A 25,154-nucleotide genomic window follows, 5' to 3' on the forward strand; every position below is an offset into this window, starting at 1 on the left:
AATATTATAATATTATTTTATTTCCGTAGTCTTTCAGCCACATGACACTCTGAATAATCTTTTTAAATTATCTTGGGCACCAGATTAATACTGAATCCTAGAAAAAGGAAAATAAATTCCAAATACTGATTTAAAGTTTTAGAGCAAAATCATGTGGAAGCTGGCAGATTCTGTACTGTTTTTGCTTACTGGAATGTCCAGTAGGGTGGAAGTGGAAATGAGAGATAATGCCTATAAGTAAACATTATTCATTGATACATACGTATTATTTAATACGAATTCTGAGATATTTTATATATTTCTGAGAAAATATGCCGAGTAAGATGGAATCACTACCTTTTGTAAATTAGCATTCACAAAAATCTTTTTCAGTTTGACAGTTAATTTTCTCTTGAATTTATTTTCTCTTTCCTCAGAGGATGTACTGAGTAAAGATGCTGGGGAATGTGCAATATGCCTTGAAGAACTGCAGCAGGGAGACACTATAGCACGATTGCCTTGTCTATGCATATATCATAAAGGGTAAGTTTATTTTTCTATTAACCAAGTTGATATTAGTGTAAAAGATGGTTATCACAGTTTTAGACATTATCCTTAGAGCTGTAAAGGTTTCATCTTCATTGAAACTCCCCCTCACCTGGTTTTTTTTTCTTTTTCCTGTCAGAACTAAAAGTTGAGCCCACATCTGTTTATATCAAAAAAGCTGCCATTTGTTAAGCATTTGCTGTGCCCCAGGCATTGTCCATAGCTTCTTAAATAAATTATCTCATGTAAGCCCTGTAACAACCTGATTTTACAATTGAAGGAAAATTTTACAATTGACCTCTTTCCAAGGTCACATGGCTAATAAACGGCAGAGCTGAGATTTCAGCCAAGTCTGTATCTCCTAAACCCATCTGGTTTCTCAGACAGTCTTGCTTTTGAAGCAACACAGGAAAAATTGTATGTAAAAAACTATTTAAGATAACCACTAAAAGAAGAGAAAAATTATAACTTCAAAACTAATAAAAGTAATAAGGTGGATTTTTATTTAAAGGCGGTGGGAAACAGAGAAAGCAGAATAAATAGCACAAAATAAGGAGGCAAAAATAAATCCAAATATATTTGTAAATATAATAAATCTAAATAGAACAAACTTACTAATTGAAAAACAGACTGAAACATTGAGACATGCTGTGATAAGCAACACATTTAAACATAAAGATGTGGAAAAATATGAAAGTAAGAGGGTAGAAAACTAGATCTAGCAAATACTAAGAGAAAACTAACAAAGCTAAATTAATGTCAAACAAAATAAACTTTACAGCAAAAAACATTTTTAGGGACAAAGAAGGTCACTATATAATGAAAAAGTATAATTCATGAAAAAGATATAATTTTATAATTCTATTTTTCTCTATACCTAATATCATGGTCTCAGAATATAGAACTATCAGAAGAATGGATAAATCCATCATCATAATGGGTAATTACAACACTTCTCATTGAGTCAAGCAGACACACACAAAATCAAGACTTAGAAAATTGAACAGTACAATTTAAAAGTTTGATCTGTGTCTTTTCAAGCATACATGGAGTCTTATAAAAATTGATCACATACTAGGCCATAAAGCAAATCTTAGCAAACTACAAAGAATTGTACCATGCAGAACACGTTCTCTGACCACCGTTAGATGTCAGTAATTACAAAGATAAATAATCCCCATATGTACTTCTAAATAACTTGTGGATCAAAGAAGAAACCATATAGAACTTTGAAAATAGTGGGAACTGAATAATAATGAAAATATCTACCTATTTAAACTTTTTGAGATGTACCTAGAGTGATCCTTGGAAGAAAACTTATAGCCTTAAATGTTAGTGTTGACTGGAAAGAAAAGCTGGAAATCAATAAGCAAAGCTTCTTAAAATACTAGGAAAATAAGCTGGTAATGGGGAACCCAAGGTCGAGAAGGGTAGAGTGTTTACATGTCGTGGGGTTGGCAACCAATGTCAGAAAACGATATGTATATTAATTCTTTAATGAGAAACTAATTTGCTCTGTAAACCTCCACCTAAAGTACAATTAAAAAACTAAGGAATACATCTAACCAGAGACATAAAAAACCCATATAAAGAAAACTACAAGACGCTCCTGCAAAAAACCAAAAGAGGAGAGCCAGCATGGTGTTACAGACAGAAGCATCATGCTGTCCCTCCACAGCAAAGACCCAAAAAACTGAGTAAAACGAGAGACAGACGTCAATCTTGGAACGTTAAGCATCAAATGAAGAGATAAAGAACTCAACCAAGCACCGAATGGAATAAGAAACTAATGGAGAACAGAGAGCGAGGAGAGTTACAAGCTGAGGTCCCCTATCAGCTAACACAGCGCAGATCCACCATCTTGGACTCTGGTCAGAGATCAGCGGACAGGGAGTATAGGAAAGCAGATTCACGGACCTCCTAGGAGGAAACAGAGCACCCAGTAACCAGCGAGACACTCTTTCCCACCCCCAACCCTGCCTCCCCCCTGCTTGGCCTTTGCCACTTCCTGGCTGACCAATCCATCGTTTCCTGGTGGGCCAGGTCACTGCTTCCCGGCGGGCTACGACCGTAGCACAGGAGGTGCTGGTTCCATGCCACGCGGATTTGCTCTGCCCGCACTGGCTGGCTTCTTCACTGCCATTCTTCGTTGCTGGTGTTGCTTTTTTCAGCCTCTTTTGTTTTTTTCCCTGCCTCTCATCATCTCCTCCCGCCTTTCGCTCTAACACCTGACTCCGTGTGCCATCTTTGCTCCTTCTTGACAGGCTGTTAAGCACTGCTCAGCTGGGAAACTGCTTCCCTGGTTTCCACTGCCATGCTGGTAGGATCCCTGGGGGCTTTTTTTTGTTGTTGTTCATTTATTTTCTGTTTTTTACTTTCTTCATTTCTCTGTTTCTTATCTCTTTCTACTTAACTTCGTTTCCTGTCTCCTGAACTCCTGGCGCTGTGTATCATCTCCACCCATTCTAACCGGGCTGTACTGCACAGCTTGGGAGCCACTTCCCCAGTCTTTGTAGCCGTGTTGGTGGGATGCCTAAAGGCATTTTTTGTTTCAATTTTCTTTTTGTTTTTCTTCATTTCTCGGTTTCCTATCTCTCCACTCCAGTGGCAAGCTCCCTCAGCATATTTTTTTGCACCTGTTTCTCTCTCCTCTTTTCCATACCCAGTCTAGCTCCACACATCACAACTTCCCCCTCCCTCCTGCCTCTCTGCACCATGTGCTGAACATTGCACTCCCGAGAAGCACAGGCACACCCTGTTGGCACCCGCCCTGCACTGACCACCAGCACACCTTGTCGGCCCCAGTATGTGCCACGAACAACCCATTCCAGCCCCTCCCCTTCAGCTGGACCTGCCCTAGTGCACCATAGCTGAGTGACAGGCCATGCCTTTTGGACAAGGAGGTGAAAAATATAGTGTCTTCAGAAGAGCAAACAAAAAGAACACGCAGCCCACCTGCTCAGACATAACCAAATAAAACAAAAAGCGGGACAAAACAAATCTACAATCAATAATTCATTGCAATGGCCATACAGAACTGATAGATTATACTCACGGTTAAGGGGTTTAATTACAAGGAAAGTAACAGTTAACAATTCAGGCTCAGGAACACTCAGGATACAGTTCTTCCATCAGGATAGCCTCTCCCTGGCTCTCAGTCTCTGCCCAAAGGCACTTAACTTTCTTTCTTTGTGGGCTGGGAACCCACCATGCCATCTCCTGCTGCTGGTCTCTCCTTCCTTGGTGGTAGTGGGCTCCTCCTCCCTGCTGTGGAATTGACTCTCTTTTAAGGCAAAACTGACAATCCGCTTGGTAGGCCCCAATTACCCTATCACACAGTCACCTGGGTGGGAGTTACAAGACCATGGCTAGAAAGGCCACACAACAGAAGTAATTGCACTGGACCAGGGCACCTCTAGAGCCAGGTGAATAGGATGGAGGGTAGGCTGAAAATAGAGTCATAAGCCAAACAGGGGATGTTTATTTAGAGAACTTAAGTCTTAATGGCAACAGAAATCAGTTTATATATTTGAAAGAATATCATGAATGAGGTACTTTACCTTCTTCCCTTTTAATTTCATCCATCATTTACACCTACCAAACCAATCTTTCAGGATTTAATCATAAATATTAATTTTGCCCTTGAGCGTATTAGCCATGCCTTCCAGCTCTGTGGCATATGCAAATTTGAGATGTGTCATCAGTGAAAATGTTGAACAGTGAATCCTGCTTGAGTAATTTACTAGCTCTTGTGCAAGTTACTTAACCTTTCAAGACCGTGATTTTATTCATCTGTCAAAGCACTGTGGAATAGAACATTCTGCAGTGATGGAAATGTTCTGTCTGTGCAGTCCAGTAGAGTAGCTACTAACCATATGGCTTTCGAGCACTTGAAATGTGGCTAGTGCAACTAAGACTCTTAATTTTTTCTTTAGTTTTAATGAATTTAAACTTAAATAGCCACACTTTGCTCGTGGCTACTGTATTGGACAGCGCAGGTCTTGAATGAGGTAATTGTACCCACCCTAATATTTAGCTTATAATTAATTAAGACCATGAAATGCTTTATAAATTCAAGTGGATGGTGGTATATTTATTGCAGGGTGGGACAGAATTAAATATTCAAGAATCACTTATATAAATAATGGTCTTTCAAAAATGTGATACATCATTATCAAGGATTAAAATTTTAAAGCTGCTTTTAGTTACATCTATTAGTGGCATGAACCAGAAGATATTTGCATAAATGAATAACTATTTTGAAGAAAGAAATACTTGTCCAATTTTGTTATTTAATTTTAAATATTGGTAAAGTGATATTTCTTTAGATACTATTTTGGTAATGGTTCTGTTTAAAGTATTTTATAACATAGTTTTACAAAGATTCTTTAACTGCTTAGAATAATCAAAGTAAAATAAACATACCCTTTTACTTAATTTATGCCAAGTATGATAATAAAATGTTGAAGTTTTTCTACAAAGTTATGCTGAAGTCAGGAAGTAAGCATTTTTATTATGACTGTCATGGTATAAATAAACAAATGTTTCAGTTTTTCTCATTTTGTTCCTTTCTAGCTGCATAGATGAATGGTTTGAAGTAAATAGATCTTGCCCTGAGCACCCTTCAGATTAAGCATCAGATTCCTGTTTTATAGGTAATTCTTCCTTTTCCTGTTTACATTGCTTTTTAAAGTGTTATGTTGAATTACAGGTTCTCAGGCATCATTTTTATTATTCATTTATTCATTAAGGCTTTTGTGTGTACGCCCTGGACATTATGTTAAACTACTGTATAAAAACTCATATAAAAAAAATAAATTAAAAACTATTTTCTTGATTCCTGAACAGTCATATATTGAGTAACTTCTATATTCTAGGTACTTTCAAACATACTAGCTTATTTAATTTTAATGTAATGCTTAAAAAACCCAACGAAGTACATATTATGACCCCATCTTAGCAGTGAGAAACCTGAGGGTCACAGTAGTTAAGTTCCATGACTTTAAGCAGGAAGTTACACCAAGAGACCAAGGTCATAGTTAGTAAATGGAATTTATTATACATTTTATTAACATTTATATAGCATTATTATGTGCCAGTCATTGTTATAAGCATTTTACATCTGTTAACTCATTTGTTATACCAACCCTTTGAACTCAATACTCTTACTGTTCCTTTATACATATGAGGAATTTAAGTCACAAGTTAAGAAACTTGACTTGCCAAGGTCACATAACTAGTTCATGGAACTGTTTTGCTATTATTAGGTAGGAACTAGGAGCATTTTCTTCTAAAAGTTGTGTCATAGCTTTATTCATTCAATTAAATCATTCACCTTTGTATAAAAACCAAACCAAATCCGTTGCCATTGAATCGATTCTGACTCATGGATACTCAGCATATAATGAAGTGCCTATCATATAGTAGGCCCCCCCAAAAAATGAATTTTAAAACTGAATAAAAATTTGTTTTGCTTTCCTGATTTAGCTTATTCATGGTATTGCATTATCTGAAAATGTTTACTGAACTGAATGATAACCTCACTTGGGTATTGCTTTTTTTCATAGTTCTGTGAAGCAAATTAAATGGCATTGTTTAGCTTTGAAAAATAAAGATTAACTTAATTGCTGTCTTCAAATATATGGAAAGTTTTTATGAGACCATTGCAGAAATGACGTAAAGCATTGGATTCTTACATCAAGGCAGAACATTTTGCCAATCCAGGTATTATTTCAGAAGGAGTTAGAGCCTCTATCTTCAGAGACTCACAAGACAGTCACAGACACCAGTCTTTCCTGGATGCCGAAGACCAAAGGCAGGAAACTAGATCATATGATACCCTGAGGTCTAGTCCTGTACTAAGGCTCTCTCCTGGTAACCCAAAGGTCGGCAGTTCAAACCTACTAGTGGCTTCAAGGAAGAAAGACCTGTTGACCTGCTCCTGTACAGATTACAGCCTAGGAAACCCTGTGGGGCAGTCCCACTCTGTCATACAGGGTGGCTGTAGTGGGAATTGACTTGATGACACACAACACACAGCCCTGTACTGTTCCCCATTTCCTTTCCTTTTACTCCTGGTCTTGAATTTGAGAATGTAGGTATTAAAGTAAAAACACATTCAAGAAATTCTTTTGCTCCGTTAATGAGGATAATTTAAGAGCAGCAGATTAGAATATTGACGGAGATTTGAATAACTTAATAGCAGCTGTAGCAACTGAACTGAGAGCTGCAAATTAAATGTGTGTGAAATGTGAAAGCCTTGGGGAATGGGAAGCTAGTAAGACTCTCAGCCTTTGACCTTTTACTGTGAAGTTACTCAGATCAGACCTTGATACATTAAAAAGAAAAGTGAATTGGGGTAAAATTGCTGTGCAGAAGTGTAGTGATGGAATGGTATTCTGAGTATATGTGCATGTATGTTTTTATTTCACTATGAAAAAAGTTTTTTGAAGAGGAGGATGCTTTAGAATGATTGCCTTCAATGACATCTGTGTCTGGGCCAAAAAGTAAAATGACAGCTAAAATTATAGAAGCTTTTTAAGACAAGTGCTAAAAAACAATATTAATAAAATGAAATTTTTATTTTAGTACCTTATGTGCCAAGGTAATATATTTAAATCCTTCACCTATAAGGAAAATTTGTCTTTTAGAGTCAATAAACTTTTGTGTGAGATGGAATTTTAGGGTATATATATATTTTTTTATGATCTAATCAGCTAAAATTTTTCCTGTAATATTACAATGAGCTTCTGGGATCTATAGAGCGTATATCTCATCTCATAGTCAATAGGCATGTCTGTGGGTCTTAAACAGCATTTCAGCTTCCTTCTCTTACATACCAATTTTGTCTTCTTGTTTTGTTTTTATATAGAACCTGAATTTGAAACTAGCCTAGTATATGAGATAGTACATGTTGTCTACAGAAATCTGAACCAATGAGATATATCTCCGTGGGTCTTGAAAAGTCATTTTTAGCAACTTGTAGGCATGGAGTATCTTGACTCACATTTTTGTTTCTGTTCTGGCTGCTTGCTCTTATATGCTACGTGATAAATTCTTCCTGTCCCTTTTGCTGTCCCAGATCAAAAGTGTATGCATTTGAAGAGGATTCATTGTTGTTAAAACACTGGGAAAAAAAGGAAGAAGAAGAAAAGCAATGTATAGCAGCAAAACCTAGCATTTCTGGTATCCTTAAGCATAAAAATTTAATAATCAACCCAAAATAGGGATACATGAATATCTAAGGTCTTGATTAGTTACTTTTTACAATTTTTTAATTTGGAGTGTTTAGTTATTGGGGAGAGATTAATAAATTGATGTGAGTATATATGTTTGCATATGTGCATATGTATTTAAAATGCTGGTTTCTGTACTCTGGTGTAGTCTTTGTTGTGGAGGGGGAATGACTTACACATTGGCTATTTGTGACTGTTTACTATTTTAAGCTTTAATTGTTCCTTTTGTGTTCTTGATATGTTCTTCTGCATAGTTCGAATTTTATGAGTTTTTAGAATAGTTAAGAGAATGGACATTTACAGTAACTGAAGAAATGCTTATGGGGAAATGGATGCTGTATTTTGATTTATATTATTATTATGGGTCACTGTTTAAAACTAAATATATCTATTTTTAAACAGGTTTTCTTGTCTTTTCGAGATGCTTGAAAAACCTAGAGGATATGAGGATCTGTCTCTGGAAAAATAAAAATGCAGGCATACTCAGCCAGAAATCTGAGTTCTGTTGAGACTCCAAAATACAGAGATGGACAATCATACAGAAAAAAAGAAAATCCTGCTGAAAAGAGGACAGTTCCCACATAACTCAGTGTACCAAACATGCATATAAAGGACACACACAGGGATTTTGAATATGCTGCACATCCCTTAGTAGTCATCTACGTAGGTAATACTGATAAACATTTTGTATTCAGACGCCAAAGTTAACTTGATTTAAAAGTTGATTTACTTTTTATTAAGTTCTCTAGAGCTGCACAACTAGTTGTTTTTTGATTTGTTTTTTCATTTGGGGTTTGTTTTATGTTCCCCATTTTGTGCATTCATCTATTCTTAAATTGAAAACTACATAATTTGCTTCTTTTAAAGTCTTAAATGTGAAACTAAGAAGTGTAATCAAGCAGTAAAACATTCTCTGAATGCAGACCATGATCTCAAGTTCTTCCATTTTTCCCCTAAGAGTGGAAAACAGATTGATTCTACATAGGAAAGCTAAAATATGTTAATATTTTTTAAATTAAAGGTTTAACATTATCAGAGTGCAGTTCAAAGAGTAAATCAAGTTACATAATTGCGTTTTAATTAATTAAATCTAGAATTGTTAATTACAGTTTATTAAATACATTGTTTCCTCTTGAAACTGCTCAACAGCTAATCAGCAGTGAATCATCTTGCAGCTATGCAACTTTTTAAAAAATACAAATTACCAATTTTAAGTGCTGCCAGCTACAATAACTTTGTTTTAACGGGTATTTTTTGTTTATTCTTTTCATGTAATTATTTTATTGTGCTTTGCATCTCCAGGAAGTTTTTCCACATTTGGGTAAAATGTTTAGAAGGTTCTGAACTTAATAACTTACGAAAAGAGTAAAGTAAAATTTTCTGGAGTGGAACTTGGGATAATTTAAGGGACATTTTATATACTTTTAAAAGTCACAGTTTAATTGGGATGCCAGATTTATAGCAATTTGCATCTTTAATTTTCCAGATAATCTGGAGGTTAGCATTTGATAAATGATTTTTTTAAAGCAAATATGAAGATTTTGTTAATTTATAATTTATTAATGTGTTATTACTGTAATTAAAATTGTTATTCTACAGCAACTTCTAAATTCAGTCTTGTGTAGAAAGAAGTGTATTAAGAGAAATTATGTGAATAAATATTCCCACAAAATACATCTGAATGGTTAAAAACAACAACAACTGGAAGAGAGCTATCAAGGCTACAATAGTGAATGTCTTTTTTTTTAATATCAAAAATACCTACACGTAGATTTTGTGTTTTCAACATAAGGGAAAATGTTAAGAGTGAATATTTAGGTAGTGCACTTTACCTGGTGTAATTGAAAGTTGCACAGTACTGTTTCTATTTTAAGCTTTCTTCAATGTCTTTAAGTATTTGCTTTTCTATTTAATGCTGCTACTCTTATTCTTAATTCTGTAGGTTTTTTTCCCCTACTCTATTGCTTCCATTTCATATTTTTTAAAAGGGCAAATACACGAGCAACGGCTGCTACCCAGAAAAACTTGTGTATTAAAACAAAAGTGTTTTTAATTGATTTCTGTATAATTCTAGGCCAGATAACATTTTTCCTAACGTTATGCTATGAATGCCTTTTGTGATGCTGCGGTTGATAAAAGAATTCAAAACCTCCATTGTAACATCTGACAGCACAGTTTCCTAGGTGCTTTTTAAACTAGTTATGAAAAATATTCTTAATTTTTTTCTGCTGTCACAAAATCTTAATTTGAATTTATTTTATCTCATGTTTTTAATTTTATAAGCTCTCACCTCCTAAGAAAAACCTCTTAGAATGTGAATAACCCATTTGTTTTCTACTACTGATATATTATGATAACAATTACTTTATTATATTCCATTCTTAAAGCTGTGGTAGTTAACTGCTCTGATTCTCCTGGAAGTTGCTTTTCTGATAAATTTACTTATTTACTTTTTAAAACCTATGGGCTTAAGTTCACTTTTTCTTCTTTATTCTATGCCATACTCTCACAATCTTACTAACTTGGCCTCTGTTTGTCCTTAAGGTTCTGTGCTTCAGCTGCTATAATGGACGCTCCTGTGGTTTTAAAAGAAAGTTCAGTGTTTGTCAGTGTCAAGTGCTACTTTATTATTATCTTTGTCTAGAACAGTGTTTATTTAAATCTGTTTATCATCGCAGTCCCTTTTTTGTTAAAATTTACATAAATTAGTGTTTTTACTTTAAGTTCAGTCTCCATCAATGACTTCCTAAAAAGAATAACTTAAATGTAGAAAATGGTGTTTTTAAAGCCCAGCTGCTCCAGTTTTTATTCAAAATGAAAGTTGTTATTCTAGAAAATATTGTAAGTAATATTCTACATAATGTCACTTACAATATTTATAAATCTATACGTAAAAACTGAATAGGATATGTAGGACATAAAATCACGTTAGGTATTTAAATGTTCAGCTGAAAACTACTGACAACTAAATATTCTGGAGACAAAGATTGAAAGCCTAGGTTATCAAGTTGGTTATAGCTTTCTAGGACCTTTGTAAATACTCGTTTTTCAAATGATACCATCTTGCATATATAGAAAGCAGTATGTCCTGAGATTTCACTTCAGTGCCACTCTTTTGTCCATAATGGATTGAATGCCAATTTTGACTCCTCATCTTACTCTGATCTGGCTCTCCCCCAACCCCATCAGATGTTTAACAGAAGATAAAATTACTCTGTCTTACTTTTGGCTCTTTGCCAGAAAATAGACTAAGCATAGTCTTAATATCTGTTTTTCAGATCTGGTTATAAATCAGATTATAGATCGTGTTTTAAGAGCATTGTTTGTGATTGAAGTATAAATAATGGTTTCTCTAATTTTTTTTGTGATAGCCAAAACAACATTAAAAAAATTATATTGTTAACTGTTGCATAATATGTAAATTTTGGTTTCTTATTGCAGCTGTTATATTTCTTTTAAATGTTATACAGTTATCTCAATTTTCACCTACTAGACACTTTACTGGAATGTCACTCAAAAATATGCCTGTGGAGTACTGTCAGCTATCTGCAGTATGTATTTTAAAAAGATCTTCATTTAAATGAGTTAATGAAAATGGCAGATCCTCTTTCAAAGCTTATTTGACTCAGCCATGTTTCTAAGTTTGGGTATAATAAAGTTTAACAGCAGTCATTTAAATTAATGTAATAAGATACAACATGGGGATATTTCTTTAAAAGAAAAAGATTATAAATTTAATGTGAATGTTACCTAATTTTATTTATTAACTTGGAGAGTGGAAGTTTCCTAACAATAAGCTGTATATGAACAAAGCATGAAACTAGTTTTTTAAATTCAAGAATAATTGATTTTACTATCTACTACTATTGAATTGACATCCACACTGTGCGTTGATAAAAATATCCAAATTATCTTATTCTTTCACAGAGGACGTTTCCATATAAATCAGGTTATTAGAAACTATGTAAAACGACATAGAGGTAAATGGTGCATATTAAATATGAGTACAGTTTATTAGTTGCTGGAAGTCTTGTATGTAGTTCATATGGGCCATTTTCTTGAAATTTGATTTATCCTGAGGAGAACTCAGTATATGTTGACAATGGGTAGTTGAATGTGAAGTGTCTCTTATTCTTGTATATTTTCTTGGTTTTGAAAAAAAAAATCCTAGCATGCCAATATTTTGTCTTTGGCCCATTCCCTTTTCTCCTGAAGTATGTAGCTTCTGAATTTTTACTATGCTATGCGCCAGTAGTTAAGAGTTTGGCTGCTAACCAAAAAAGTTGGCAGTTAAAGTCCACCAGCCACTCCTTGGAAACCTTATGGGGCAGTTCTACTCTGTCCTATAGGGTCGCTATGAGTCAGAATTGACTCGACAGCAGTGGGTTTGTTTGTTTTGTTTTTTATGTTGTGAATAACAGTAGTTAATTGCCTGTTTACCATCTACTTTTCTTCTTTACCCAGATCTTCTCGTTCTGAAACTAAATTGCTGCTTGGTTTTCTTTAGAAGAAATTACTACTTGGTATATTCTTAGTATTTATATTCTTCTTATTCAGGAACAGCTGGTAAAACTTTTTTGATAATAAGTTATTCAAACAGTACTCTTGAGTATCATCTTCTCTGAATTCTGTGCTTAAGCTAGGAAACTGAATAGTTTTTAAATCAGAGAATTCCTGTATTGAATGACAAATACCTGATCTTCTACATCAGCCAATCCTTTGTGGAAGGTAAAAGACTTACGGCGTTGAAGGAAACCAGATATGTTAATATTAGTTTCAGTTGAAAGTGCAGCATTACTGTACTTAAGGGAGTTAGTGTATTTTCATATATTTAAGTCATCATTAATTTCAAACTAGTAACTAATAAAAAGGTAGATTTTTGACTGCTTGCTTATAGAGGGGCAAAAAGCAACATGGCATAAACACACATCCCAGAAATAAATGAAAAAAAAAATTTTAACTGATACTGTAGTACCTACTATGGAGCCCTGGTAGTGTAGCGGTTAAGAACTCGGCTGCTAACCAAAAGGTCGGCAGTTCGAATCCACCAGTGTCTCCTTAGAAACCCCATAGGGCAGTTCTACTCTGTCCTGTAGGGTTGCAATGAGTCAGAATCGACTCGTCGGCAATGGGTTTGGTTTTGGTTCTGGTAATACTTGTTAACCAATGTTGTGTTTCTTAGCTCTGCCATGAACTGTGAGGCATCTGTCAAGACTCCAAGTCTTGGTACCAGAGTAAGTTTTCCTATTAATAAATTCTCATGCCTTCTTTTCTGATCTGATATGTTGACATTGCTAAGTACTGATGACTTATGTTTGGTAAACTTACAGTTTCACCTGTATCCCATTACCAGTGAACCTGGTGCCAGCATCTTAAAAAGGTTTCACAAATAGTCAACAGCATTTTGAGCAGCTGTATGCATATAATACAGTAGCAGACCATATAGGGAGATACAAAGGAGATTTTGGAATTTGATGATGACATTGGTCTTTATTACAGCAATTCATTACATTTTATTTCTTTGCAGTGACTTTTATATGAATTTTATTGTTTGAAAATCATGATAATGATAGATATTTACCTCTATTGCTTTGTTCATGATTTCACAACTCTTATGTAATACTTCTTCATTTCTTCTATTAGAAGTGTTTTCCAGTTGAATAAGATACAAGATATCAAAAGCATCAATCATAAGGAATGTAGAAAATGTATTAGAAACAACTTGTATTGGTATGTTCTGAACTAAAATGGAGCAATTCGTTATTGATATTCTACTAAATAAAACTTCCAAATGATTTTGCCAAATTATCCCATTATTTATAAGTAGAAAATAAGAAAAGAATGCCTTCAAGGAAATTTGCCATGTCTGTCCTCTATCTAGAAGTAGACAATACATAACAATAAAACTCAGAAAATTCTGAATGCTGAAAAGTTACCATGAAATAACTGATGTTAGACAGAGCTTCTATATCTGTTTTTGCATACTCATTACCACAAAATTGAACCAAAAAATGTTAGTTAAAAATCTGTAATACCTTAAGAAGTGACTAGTTTATAGTGATAATGGAAAAAAAGGTCTTTTTCATTATCTTAACCATAAATAGAGATGTACTTTGAAATTTCTAATATAAAACCTATTTGTAAATTTTGAAATATAAATATGTTTGAAAAACTATTAAGTTTTGGGGAGGTGTTGTCTGCCAGTGCACAGTCACAACTTTTTAAGTTTAGGTTGAATTTAGTAACATTCCATTATGTTTTAGAAGAGGAGTAATAATTCAAGGAAAATAAATATTTTGAAGCACAATTTTCAAGATGTAAGAGGTATTGAGTTTTGTAATGTAGTGGTTACGAACATGGGTTCTGGAGCCAGACTGCCTGGGCTTACCCTCTCTGTGATGTTGGGCAAAATACTTAACCTTTCTGTGCTTCACCTTTTGTCTGTAAAAAAAGGTAACACTGCTTCCTAGTTCAAGGTTGTTGTGAGGATTAATTGTGAAGATATGTGTATGCAGCAGACACAGTAAGCACTTAATGTTTGCTGTTATTATCACAAATAAAAAGTGTCTTCCCATTTATGAACAATTTTTGTTATTGTATCCAACCATGAGATGTAGAAGTAGTACTGTCTGAGACCTTAACTGATACATGTTTCAGAAACTTAGATATAGTAGAGAACATTGTAGGTTCTGGTTTTCATTCTGTTGCTAAAGTGTAATGACCTTACTATTTCAGCAACTATACAGAAATAGTTGAATATAGACTAGAGAAATGAAAGATAGCTGACCTCTAGGAACTTAGTTTTTAGTGGGTGAAGCAAATAATTGAACCAACAAATGTAATACGAATAAATGCTATGATAGACGTAAATGTAGGGTATAGTGAGGGCACAGAAGAAGAGGGTCATTAAATTCAGACTCGGCAAAAGAATAATTATTAAACTAAGTATTTAAGAAAATATAGATCACAGCTCTAGGGGAAGAGGGTAAAGGGACATGTGAAGAGGGAAGTTTGGGAAGGATATTCCTAAGGCAGAAAGCTAGAATATACAAAGATATGAGAAAAGTCTTACACCCTTGGAGAATTGCTATGTAGAGAGAGGTTAAAAATCAAAATCAAACCCGTTGCCATCGAGTCAGTTCCAACTCATAGTGACCCTATAGGACAGGATAGAACTGCCCCATAGAGTTTCCAAGGAATGCCTGGTGGATTTGAACTGCTGACCTTTTGGTTAGCAGCTGTAGCACTTAACCACTACACCACCAGGGTTTCCATAGAGAAGTTAGCAGGTGACAAATCATGAAGGGATGTCTATGCCAAGCTAAGAAGTATGAACATTATTCTGAAAACTATGGCTGAAGGATTTTAAACAGGAAAAGAGACAATCAGATTTGCACTCCAGAAAGATCACTGGCAGCATGATATGGAGGATGTATTAGAGAGGAATGAGACTGGAGGCAAAAGGCCTATTAGAAAATATATAGTAATTTGAGCAAGAGGATGAGGGCCAGAACTGAAGCAGTGACAGTGGGGAAAGCAGGATGGAGGAACTTAAAAGATTTAGAGATTAGAATTAACTTATCTTGGTAGTCATTTGGATATGAGATGAGATAAGACAAGGATGCTTTCAACTTGAAAAGTTGAATCTCAAGGATAGAATGTCTACCTGTGGGAAGCTGATTATGCTAGAAGTATTTGTTGGAGAACCAGAAGTATAAGAACACCAATTCTAAAATGAAGGAGTTGAATCTTAAAATGGAAGGCATAACAGTGAGAGAATCCAGACAAAGACAGTTGGCAAGATGTGAGAAAGCAAAGAGTGTGTGTGTGTCTGTGTGCCAGGGGTTGAGAGGTTTCTAGATTCAAACATTGCCAACACTGTTAGAAGAGTCGTTAAGTGCATAATAGTTGGGGTACACTAAGCTAGTTTAAAGACATTTAGGCTGGATGTCTCCCTGACCTCCCTTCCATCCTTAGCTCCAGATGCCTGTGAGAGTGGGGCCATACTTTCCCAAGTTTGCTTCGTGAAAGGCTGAGATGTACCCTGAAGCATTTTTAAGGTTTTCTCTATGTTTCTCTTGTCCTATACCCTGTACATTATAATAGTCATAATGGCTAATAGTACTGCTTCTCAGATCTTTACAACAGAAGTAAGCTACTGTTGGAATCAGGGTCTTATAGTGGTGGACAGATGGAAGGAATGGTTCCTTCTGTCCTGATGGATGCTGCTGTTGGGATGGATTTGGTTAGGCTAAGCAGAAGGAGGGCCAGAAGAGGTTCTTGGAAGACTGGGTTATCACTGGCTGTATCACTGTCATCTTTGTTTAGACAGGAACAGAAAGATGAGGATTAGTAAACTTACGTTTAGTATCTGTCGAAGCACTAGAAACCTTGGACTATCTTTGTGGGTCATGGAGGCAACTCCCCCACAGATTCCCTAATCTAATACAAAATATCCATGGAAATACCAGTTCTTAGCTTTCACAAGTTTCTGCAAATTGGTACCAAGATGATTAGATAACTTAATAGACCAGGTATTCCCTCAAAGCAAAGCCTGTAAGAATAATAGAACCTTAACACCTGAAAGGAATATATCCTAAGATGTAAAAAAAAAAAAACCCTAAATTGATAAATATCATCACATGATTTATGATTTTCCACATAAAATGCAGTAAAAATAACACTGGTTTTCCTGCAGAACCTTAATTAGGCAATAATTAAAAAAGGCAGAGTTATTAAATTCTGCCACTAAAATAAACCATACAATGCCTTATTCCTGTGTTACTGTTTTCCATGAACTTCGGAGTTCAGTGTTTATTATTTCGTGAGATTTAAAGAGTAGATGACCAAACTAAACCTTGCCATCCAGTTCAGTTTGAGATTTGGATGCTTTCTGATATTAGCCTGATTATTCATTAGCTGGGTAATGAAACACAAACTCCACAATATGAGCAATTTACATTTATAATTCAGGAAAATATCAAATAACTATGTCATGAACATTTTAAGGTAGCTCCTTAATGTTTAAATTGAAATGTCATTAAATCTGTAAATGCTAGTGGTATTCAGATCCAAATATTCAGAGAATATCCATTAAGGAAGTAAAAATGTATACAGTTCCTCCATTGTTGGAATTCAAACATTGCAAAGGCCAAAGGGCTTCCTAAACCAAACCAAACCCATTGCCATCCAGTCAATTCTGACTCATAGTGACCCTATAGGACAGTAGAACTGACCTGTAGGGTTTCCAAGGAGAGGCAGATAGATTCAGGCTGCCAACCTTTTGGTTAGCAGCCGAGCTCTTAACCACTGCGCCACTAGGATTCCAACAAAGGGCTTTCTAGGGTATTTAGATATCTAAACTTATCTTTTTAGCATATAATCAATATAAAAATTATTGAAGAAATATTTTAAACATTTCTTTTTTTCATTTTTGAAATCTAGTGTGAGTTTTACCCTTACAGCACATCTCTGTTACGACTAGCCATATTTAAAGTGCTCAAGAGCCATATGTGGCAGTGGCTACCATATTGGACAGCGCAGGTCTGGATGACTCTGGGAGGCTGGTTTTTCCACTCCTATCTGTCTTTTACTTGAATATTTTTGAAGGCCCTGTAATTCAATTTTGTGAAGGCATAGGTCTATTAAAGTTAATTTAGTCACCAGGCATGAGCACAGCTGGCTCTATATTATTACTAAGTTTAGGCAGACTTTTCTGATTTTTTTGATGAAAAGTGTTGGAAATACTTGGAAAGGGTGAGAGTCTAATGAATCCTCTCCATGGACACCCACAGATGGTACTGGCTCTCATTGTGATTACAGTTGTTTGGTAAGGACCCACAGGCTCTGAATACCTGGCCAGTTTTATCATCAGAAGTTAGTGTATTTGTAAGGTTTTAGCCAAATGATCAACAGGAATTGTGAGCAGTACTAATGAATAGCTCTAGCCAGGGTTGTCCCCTGTGTTGAGTTCTATCGCAACAGTTTCATGAGTTTTAGGTCTTCCCAGAAGGTTGACTATCTACCACGTCCACTCTTGAACTGCTAAACTTGTCTATCAGACCATCATTCACAAAACTAAGACTCTTCAAAATCCATGGTAGTTACCAATAGTCAAGTCTAAGCTACCTTCAGTAAGATGCTCCATAGTTTGCCTGAGGATTCAGTGCTTAAGTGCCATGTTGGATGGAGTCGGGTTGGAGTTGGCAGGGAGTTTCTCTAAGAGGTTGGGCTACACACTGGGAAGACAGCATTACACTCTTCTGCTTTGGAATCCCATAAGCCCATTAGCTAAATATTAGATCAATGCAGGAGGGGAAGAGAAGGCAGAGACATTTTTAAAAATTTATTAAGGCCTTGACCCCAACCCAGAGATTCCAAGTTCATTGTTCTGGTGTGATTCTGTTGTATAGCCAGTGTATAACCTATCTAGGCTTTTCTCACATACTCTAAAAATAGGGTATCGGTCCTTGAGGAGGAAGGTGTGCCAAGCATATCCAAGAGACCTCTGCAGCTAAGCTCTAGCCACATCCTCCCCAGTTCTCTTGCCTGTCAGATTGAACTCTTGCCTCTTTTTTGAATGAAAAACTTTAATATCAGTACACATTCTTCCCAACTCTGTGGTTCATAGAGTAAACTGCCTGATTCAGCCAGGCTCTGATCTTAGATTCCTAAAAGCCTTTTCTGTTACCAGAACTTGGCTCTGACAAAGCAAACACCCAGTAACACAAGTAATTAAGTACCAAGAATGAAAAATGTAGCAGTTCATAATTCAAAAATAATATCCTATGATACTCACATCAGTGACTAGAAAGCCACTGTGACCTAAATAATGTAATTTAGTCTGATTTTTTTTTCTCAGATTTATGTTGGCAATCTTCAGAAATCTCACCCTGAAAAAGAAAGTGTGGGAGTTATTTGAACTAGAATTCAGAGTGAACTAAAGTGTTGGTTCATTCATTCAGTATGTACTGAACATTTGCTAGATTTAAGGTACCGTGTGAGATACTGTGTATACACTGATGGGGAAAAAAGACAATTCCTTCCCTTTATGGAGCTTATTACAGTTCATTATTCCTAGCAAAAGTTATAGTATAGCTGGTATATAAATAAACAGATGTGTGAAACCTAGTTCTTGAGTAAGCATTTCTGTCATATCTCACAAGGCATAAAGTTTTTGAAGTACTTGGAAAACTTTTTTTGACTATGCATCTGATAAGTCTTATATCTTATGCCAGACCCTAGTATGTATCAGTGTTCCTAAAACAAAAGTGAACATGGGTGAAAGTACTGCAAACACTAGGATTGCACCATAGACAACCAGACAGATTTTTAAACTCATTTCCCTGTTGAGAAACTTGTTTCTTAAATAAGAACGGTGTTATATTTCTAATCAAAATTTCTTCTTCACATCTTTTTAAAAGCAACTTTGTTGAGTTATAATTTACACACAACAAAATACACCCATAAGTGTATAATCTGATGCGTTTTCACAGATATATGCGTTTGTGAAACCATCATCACAACCAAGATATAGAACATTTCCTGTTGCTGTTAGGTGCCCTCAAGTCAGTTCCTACTCATAGTGACCTTATGTACAACAGAAGGAAACACTGCCTGGTCCTCCACCATCCTAACAGTCATTGCTATATTTGAGCCCATTGTTGTAGTCACTGTGTCATTCCAACTGTTGAGGGTCTTCCTCTTTTTTGCTGACCCACTACTTTATCAAGCACGATGTCCTTCCCCAGGGACCAACTGGTCCTTCCTAATAACATGTCCAAAGTACATGAGATGGAGTCTCACCATCCTTCCTTTTAAGGAGCATTCTGGCTGTACTTCTTCCAAGACAAATTTGTTCGTTCTTCTGGCAGTCCATGGTATATTCAATATTCTTCACCAGCACCATAATTCAAAGACATCAATTCTTTTTCGGTCTTCCTTATTCATTGCTTAGCTTTCACATGCACATGAGATGATTGAAAATACCATGGCTTGGGTCAGGAACACCTTAGTCCTCAAAGTGGCATCTGTGCTTTTTAACACTTGAAAGAGGTCTTTACAGCAGATTTGCCCAATGCCCAATGCAGTGCATCATTTGATTTCTTGACTCCTGCTTCCATGGACATTGTGGATCCAAGTAAAATGAAATCCTTGACAACTTCAATATTTTCTCCGCTTACCGTGATGTTACTTATTGGGACAGTTGTGAGGATTTTTGTTTTCTTTATGTTGAAGTGTAATCCATATTGAAGGCTGGTCTTTGGCCTTCATTAGTAAGTTCTTCAGGTCCTCTTCACTTTTAGCAAGCAAGGCTGTATCATCTGCACATCGCAGGTTGTTAATGCGTCTTCCTCCAATTCTGATGCCCCATTCTTCTTCATATAGTCCAGTTTCTTGGATTATTTGCTCAGCATACAGATTGAATAAGTATGGTGAAAGAATACAACCCTGACACACACCCTTCCTGACTTTACACCACACAGTATCCCCTTGTTCTGTTCGAAAAACTGCCACTTCTTCTAAGTCCAGGTTCCTCATGAGCACAGTTAAGTGTTCTGGAATTCCCGTTCTTCACAATGTTGTCCATAATTTGTTACGATCTACACAGTCGAATGCATTTGCATAGTCAGTAAAACACAGGTAAACATCTTTCTGGTATTCTCTGCTTTCAGCCAAGATCCATCTGACAGCAGCAATGATATCCCTCGTTCCATGTCCTCTTTTGAATCTGGCTTGAATTTCTGGCAGTTTTCTGTCGATAGACTACTGCAACCATTTTTGAATTATCTTCAGCAGACTTTTACTTGCGTTGATATTAATGATATTGTCTGATAATTTTCACATTCTGTTGGATCGCCTTTGGATTGGATACAATTATGGATCTATTCCATTCGGTTGGCGAGCTAGCCATCTTCCAGATTTCTTGGCATAGACGAGTGAGTGCTTCCAGGGTTTCATCCGTTCGTTAAAACATCTCAATTGGTATTCTGTCAATTCCTGGAGCCTTGTTTTTCGCCAGTGCCTTCAGAGCAGCTTGGACTTCTTCCTTCAAAACCATCAGTTCTTGATCATATGCTGCTTCCTGAAATGTTTGAGCATTGAACAGTTTCTTTTTGGAGCAATGGCTCTGTGTATCCCTTCTATCTTGTCTTGATGCTTCCTGCGTCGTTCTATATTTTGCTCATAGAATCCTTCAATATTGCAACTCGAGGCTTGAATTTTTTCTTCAGTTCTTTTTAGCTTGAGAAATGCCAAGCCTGTTCTTCCCTTTTGGTTTTCTAACTCCAGGTCTTTGCACATTTCATTACAATACTTTGTCCTCTCGAGCCGCCGCCCTTAGAAATCTTCTGTTCAGCTCTTTAACTTCATCATTTCTTCTGTTCGCTTTACTCTACATTTAATAGCAAGTTTCAGAGTCTCTTCTAACATCCATTTTGGTCTTTTCTTTCTTTCTTGTCTTTTTAATGACCTTTTGATTTCTTCATGTATGATGTCCTTGATGTCATCCCATAACTAGTATGGTCTTTGGTCAGTAGTGTTCAGTGCATCAAATCTGGAGATGGTCCCTAAGTTCAGGTTGGATATACTCAAGGTTGTGCTTTGGCTCTCGTGGACTTATTTTAATTTTCTTCAGCTTCAGCTTGAACTTGCATATGAGCAGTTAATGGTCCATTCCACAGTTGGCCCCGGCCTTGTTCTGACTGATGATATTGAGCTTCTCTGTCGTTTCTTTCTACAGATATAGTCGGTTTGATCCCTATGTATTCCATCCAGTGAGGTCTGTGTGTATAGTCCCATTTATGTTGTTGAAAAAAAGTTATTTGCAATTTACAAGTCGGTCTTGCAAAATTCTATCAAGCGATCTCCAGCATCATTTCTGTTACCAAGGCCATATTTTCCAACTACCTATCCACTGTTTCCAATTTCACATTCCAGTCACCAGTAAGTATCAATGCATCTTGATGACATGTGTGATCAATTTCAGACTGCAGAAGTTGGTAAAAAACCTTCAATTTCTTCATCTTTGGCATTAGTGGTGGTTGGTGTGTAAATTTGAATAATAGTCATATTAACTTGTCTTCCTTGTAAGCATATGGGTATTATCCTATCACTGACAGCATTGTACTTTAGGATAGATCTTGAAATGTTCTTTTTGACGATGAATGCAAAGCCATTCCTCTTCAGTTTGTCATTCCTAGCATCATAGACCATATGATTGTCCGATTCACAATGGCCAATACCAGTGCATTTCAGCTCGCTGATGCCTAGGATATCGATCTTTATGCATTCCGTTTCTTTTTTGATGACTTCCAATTCTCCTACACTCATACTTTGTACATTCCACATTCCCGTTAGTAAACGTTTGCAGCTCTTCTCATTTTGAATCATGCCACATCAGCAAATGAAGGTCCCAAAAGCTTTATTCCATCCACATCATTAAGGCTGACTCTACTTTGAGGAGGCAGCTCTTCCCCAGTTGTATTTTGTATGTCTTCAACCTCAGGGGCTCATCTTCCAACATTATATCAGACAGTATTCCACTGCTATTCATAAGGTTTTTACTGGCCAATTTTTTAAGAAGTGGATCACCATGTCCTTCTCCTACTCTGTCTTAGTCTGGAAGCTCTGCTGAAAACTGCCCACTGTGGTTGACCCTGCTGGTTTTTAAAATACCAGTGGCATAGCTTCCCACATCACAGCAACACACAAGCCACCACAGTATGACAAACGGACAGATGAGTGGTGGAGAACATTTCTATCACCCCTCGAAAGTTATCCTTTGCAGTCAGTTCCTCCCCATTCACCCCTGGCCCTAGGCAGCCACTGATTTGCTTTGTGTGTGTACTTTTTTTCTGTTTAAAACTTGTTTTACTCAGAATAATATCTGTGAGTCATCAATGATGTTTGTATCAGAACTTACTAGTGAGTAGTAGTGCATTATAGGTATATACCACATTTTGCTATATTTGCTCCTATCAATGGATACCTGGGCTATTTCTAGTTCAGGGCTATTATGAATACAGTAACTATGAACATGTGTGTACAAATCTTTGAACATATGATTTCTTTTGAATAAACACCTAGGGGTAGAATTACTGAGTCACATGGTAGGAATTTAACCTTACATGATACCGCCAAAATATTTTCCAAAGGGCTATACCATTTTACATTCCCACCAGTGACGTATGAGAGTTTTGGTTTCTCCACATCATTGCCAACACTTACTGTTGTCTGCCTTTTTTAATGCTGGCCATGCTAGTTGGTATGTAGTGACATTTCATTGTGGTTTTAGTTTGAATTTCCTTAACCAGTGATGATGTTAAACATCTTTTTATATGCTCACTTGCTATTCTTATATCTTCTTTGGTGAAGGATATGTTCAAATTTTTATCCTGTTGTTTTTAACAGCTTTGTTGAGGCATAATTTACATACCATAAGATTCATCCATTTAAAGGGTACAATTCAGTAGCTTTTAGTATATTTAGAAAGTTGGGCAGTCCTCAGCATAATCTAACTTCAGTGTATTTTCATCACCCCAAAAATCAAACCTTGTACTGATTAGCACTCATTTTCCATTTCCCCATGGCAACTACTAATCTGTTTTCTATATCTATAGGTTTGCTTTTTCTGGATATTTCATGTAAGTGAAATCATACAATATTTGGTCTTTTTTTGGTCTGACTTCTTTCATTAAACATGTTTCTGAGGTTGATCCATGTTGTAGCATGTATCATTAATTCCTTATTTTTGCTGAATAATATTCTGTTGTGTGGATATGCCACATTTATCCATTCATTCACCAGCTGATGGACATTTGCACTGTTTTCTTTTTGTCTATTATGAATAATGCCACTACAAACATATAGTTTCAAGTCTTTGTGTGGACATATGTTTGCATTTGTGTTGGGTACGTAGTGTTATTTAGAGGTAGAATTGCTGGGTCATATCCATGGTCATACCATCCTGGAAAATGTTGGAGCTTATCAAGGTCCACTATTACTGTCTCATTATCCAGATCTCCATGTTTACTTTCTGGCTGCTCTGCCCATCTGTTGCTTGCCTCACCCAGTATCACAACCTCCGGCTAGCTGCAGTGGTGACCTTCCCTGATTGTTTGCCATCAAGATTAATACTGTTTTCAGCAACACCCCTGCCCGTGAGTTTTTCCTGCACTTTGCCTCAAATCAGTTCAGCCTACTCCAAGGGCAAACTGCAGTTCCTCACAGCCTACCTCACCAAGGTAGAACTATGGTTCTACAGAGCTGGGGCGGGGGCTGGGAGGCAGGTGTTGGGAGCAGCCTCAAGCTAAAATGCCCCAGACTCCCACTGTTCTTACCACAGGGTTCAGCAGGCTTTCTTGAGTAAACATTTCTCAGTTTGTTGCATACCTTTGGTCATTTTCCAAACTTCTAAAATGATTGTTTGGACAATCTTGTCCAGCTTTATCATTCCTTTTTGGGGAGAAAATTTGCCAAACTCCTCACCCAGCCATTCCGGAATTCTCACTGGGCTGCTCATTTTAATTGGGTTGTTTATCATCTTATTGAGTTGTAAGAGTTCTTTATATTTTCTAGATACAGATCTTTAATCAGATACATGATTTGCAAATACTTCCTCCCAGTCTATGGCTTGCCTTTTTGTTTTCCTAACAGTGTCTTTCAAAGAACAAAAGTTTTAATATTAAAGAAGTCCAATTTGTTGGTTTTTTTCTTTTCCAATTTGTGCTTTTTGTGTCCTATCTAAGAAATTCTTTCCTAACACGGGGTCACAAAGGTTTTCTCTATAGCTGTTACATTTAGACCTGTGATCCAGTTTGAGTATTTTTATCCATATGGTTCTCCAGTTTGTTCCAGATCATTTGTTCAAATGGCTGTGTTTTCCCTATTGAATTAAGTTGATATCTTTGTGGAAAATCAAATAGCTTTGTATGTGTGTATCTATTGCTGGGCTGTCTATTCTATTCCTTTGATCTTTATATCTATAAATATGCCAATATCATTTTATCTTGATTACTGTAGGTTTATGCTAAGTATTAAAATCATCACCTTCTATTTTGAAAAGAATTTTTGTTGGGCATAAAATTCTAGGTTGTCCATTTTTTGGTTTTGTTCTGGTTTTTTTCAGCGCTTTAAAGATATTGCTTCAAGGATTGGATCATTTGTAGTTTATTTTTGTTTTGGGGTGGTTGATTTCTTTCAGAGAAAAATGTTTCCCTAACATTAATAAAGTGGCTTGTACAGGTTCTAGGAGAGGTTACAAGTTACATCCAAACTGATGAATTTTTAAATGAAAGGATGATTTTCTTGACCAGGTTGTATAAGGATATGGCAGTAGGTAAGATAGGGAAAAGGAAAGAAACTTCTCTTTATAGAACTTTTCATTCCAGCTGT

General features: G+C 36.1%; 1 protein-coding gene across 6 annotated transcripts in view; it reads left to right on the forward strand.

The window, feature by feature from the left end:
• Window positions 1-25,154, forward strand: part of ZNRF2 (zinc and ring finger 2) — a 138,127-nt gene that overhangs the window by 91,851 nt on the left and 21,122 nt on the right. The window contains exons 3-6 of one of the 6 annotated variants that reach the window (XR_002824304.1): window positions 417-522; window positions 5,101-5,180; window positions 12,943-12,994; window positions 13,404-16,385. Coding sequence is in view for 5 of the 6 variants with exons in the window: in XM_023732367.1 (XP_023588135.1) it covers window positions 417-522; window positions 5,101-5,158 (164 nt within the window). In the remaining variant the exon portion in view is untranslated. Of the gene's footprint in view, window positions 1-416; window positions 523-5,100; window positions 11,479-12,942; window positions 16,386-25,154 lie in introns of those variants that run through there. The other 5 variants (XM_023732367.1, XM_023732368.1, XM_004377500.2 and 2 more) reach the window with 5 other exon arrangements.

This window comes from Trichechus manatus, unplaced genomic scaffold (genome assembly GCF_000243295.1).
Source record: "Trichechus manatus latirostris isolate Lorelei unplaced genomic scaffold, TriManLat1.0 scaffold00050, whole genome shotgun sequence".
Taxonomy (NCBI): domain Eukaryota; kingdom Metazoa; phylum Chordata; class Mammalia; order Sirenia; family Trichechidae; genus Trichechus; species Trichechus manatus.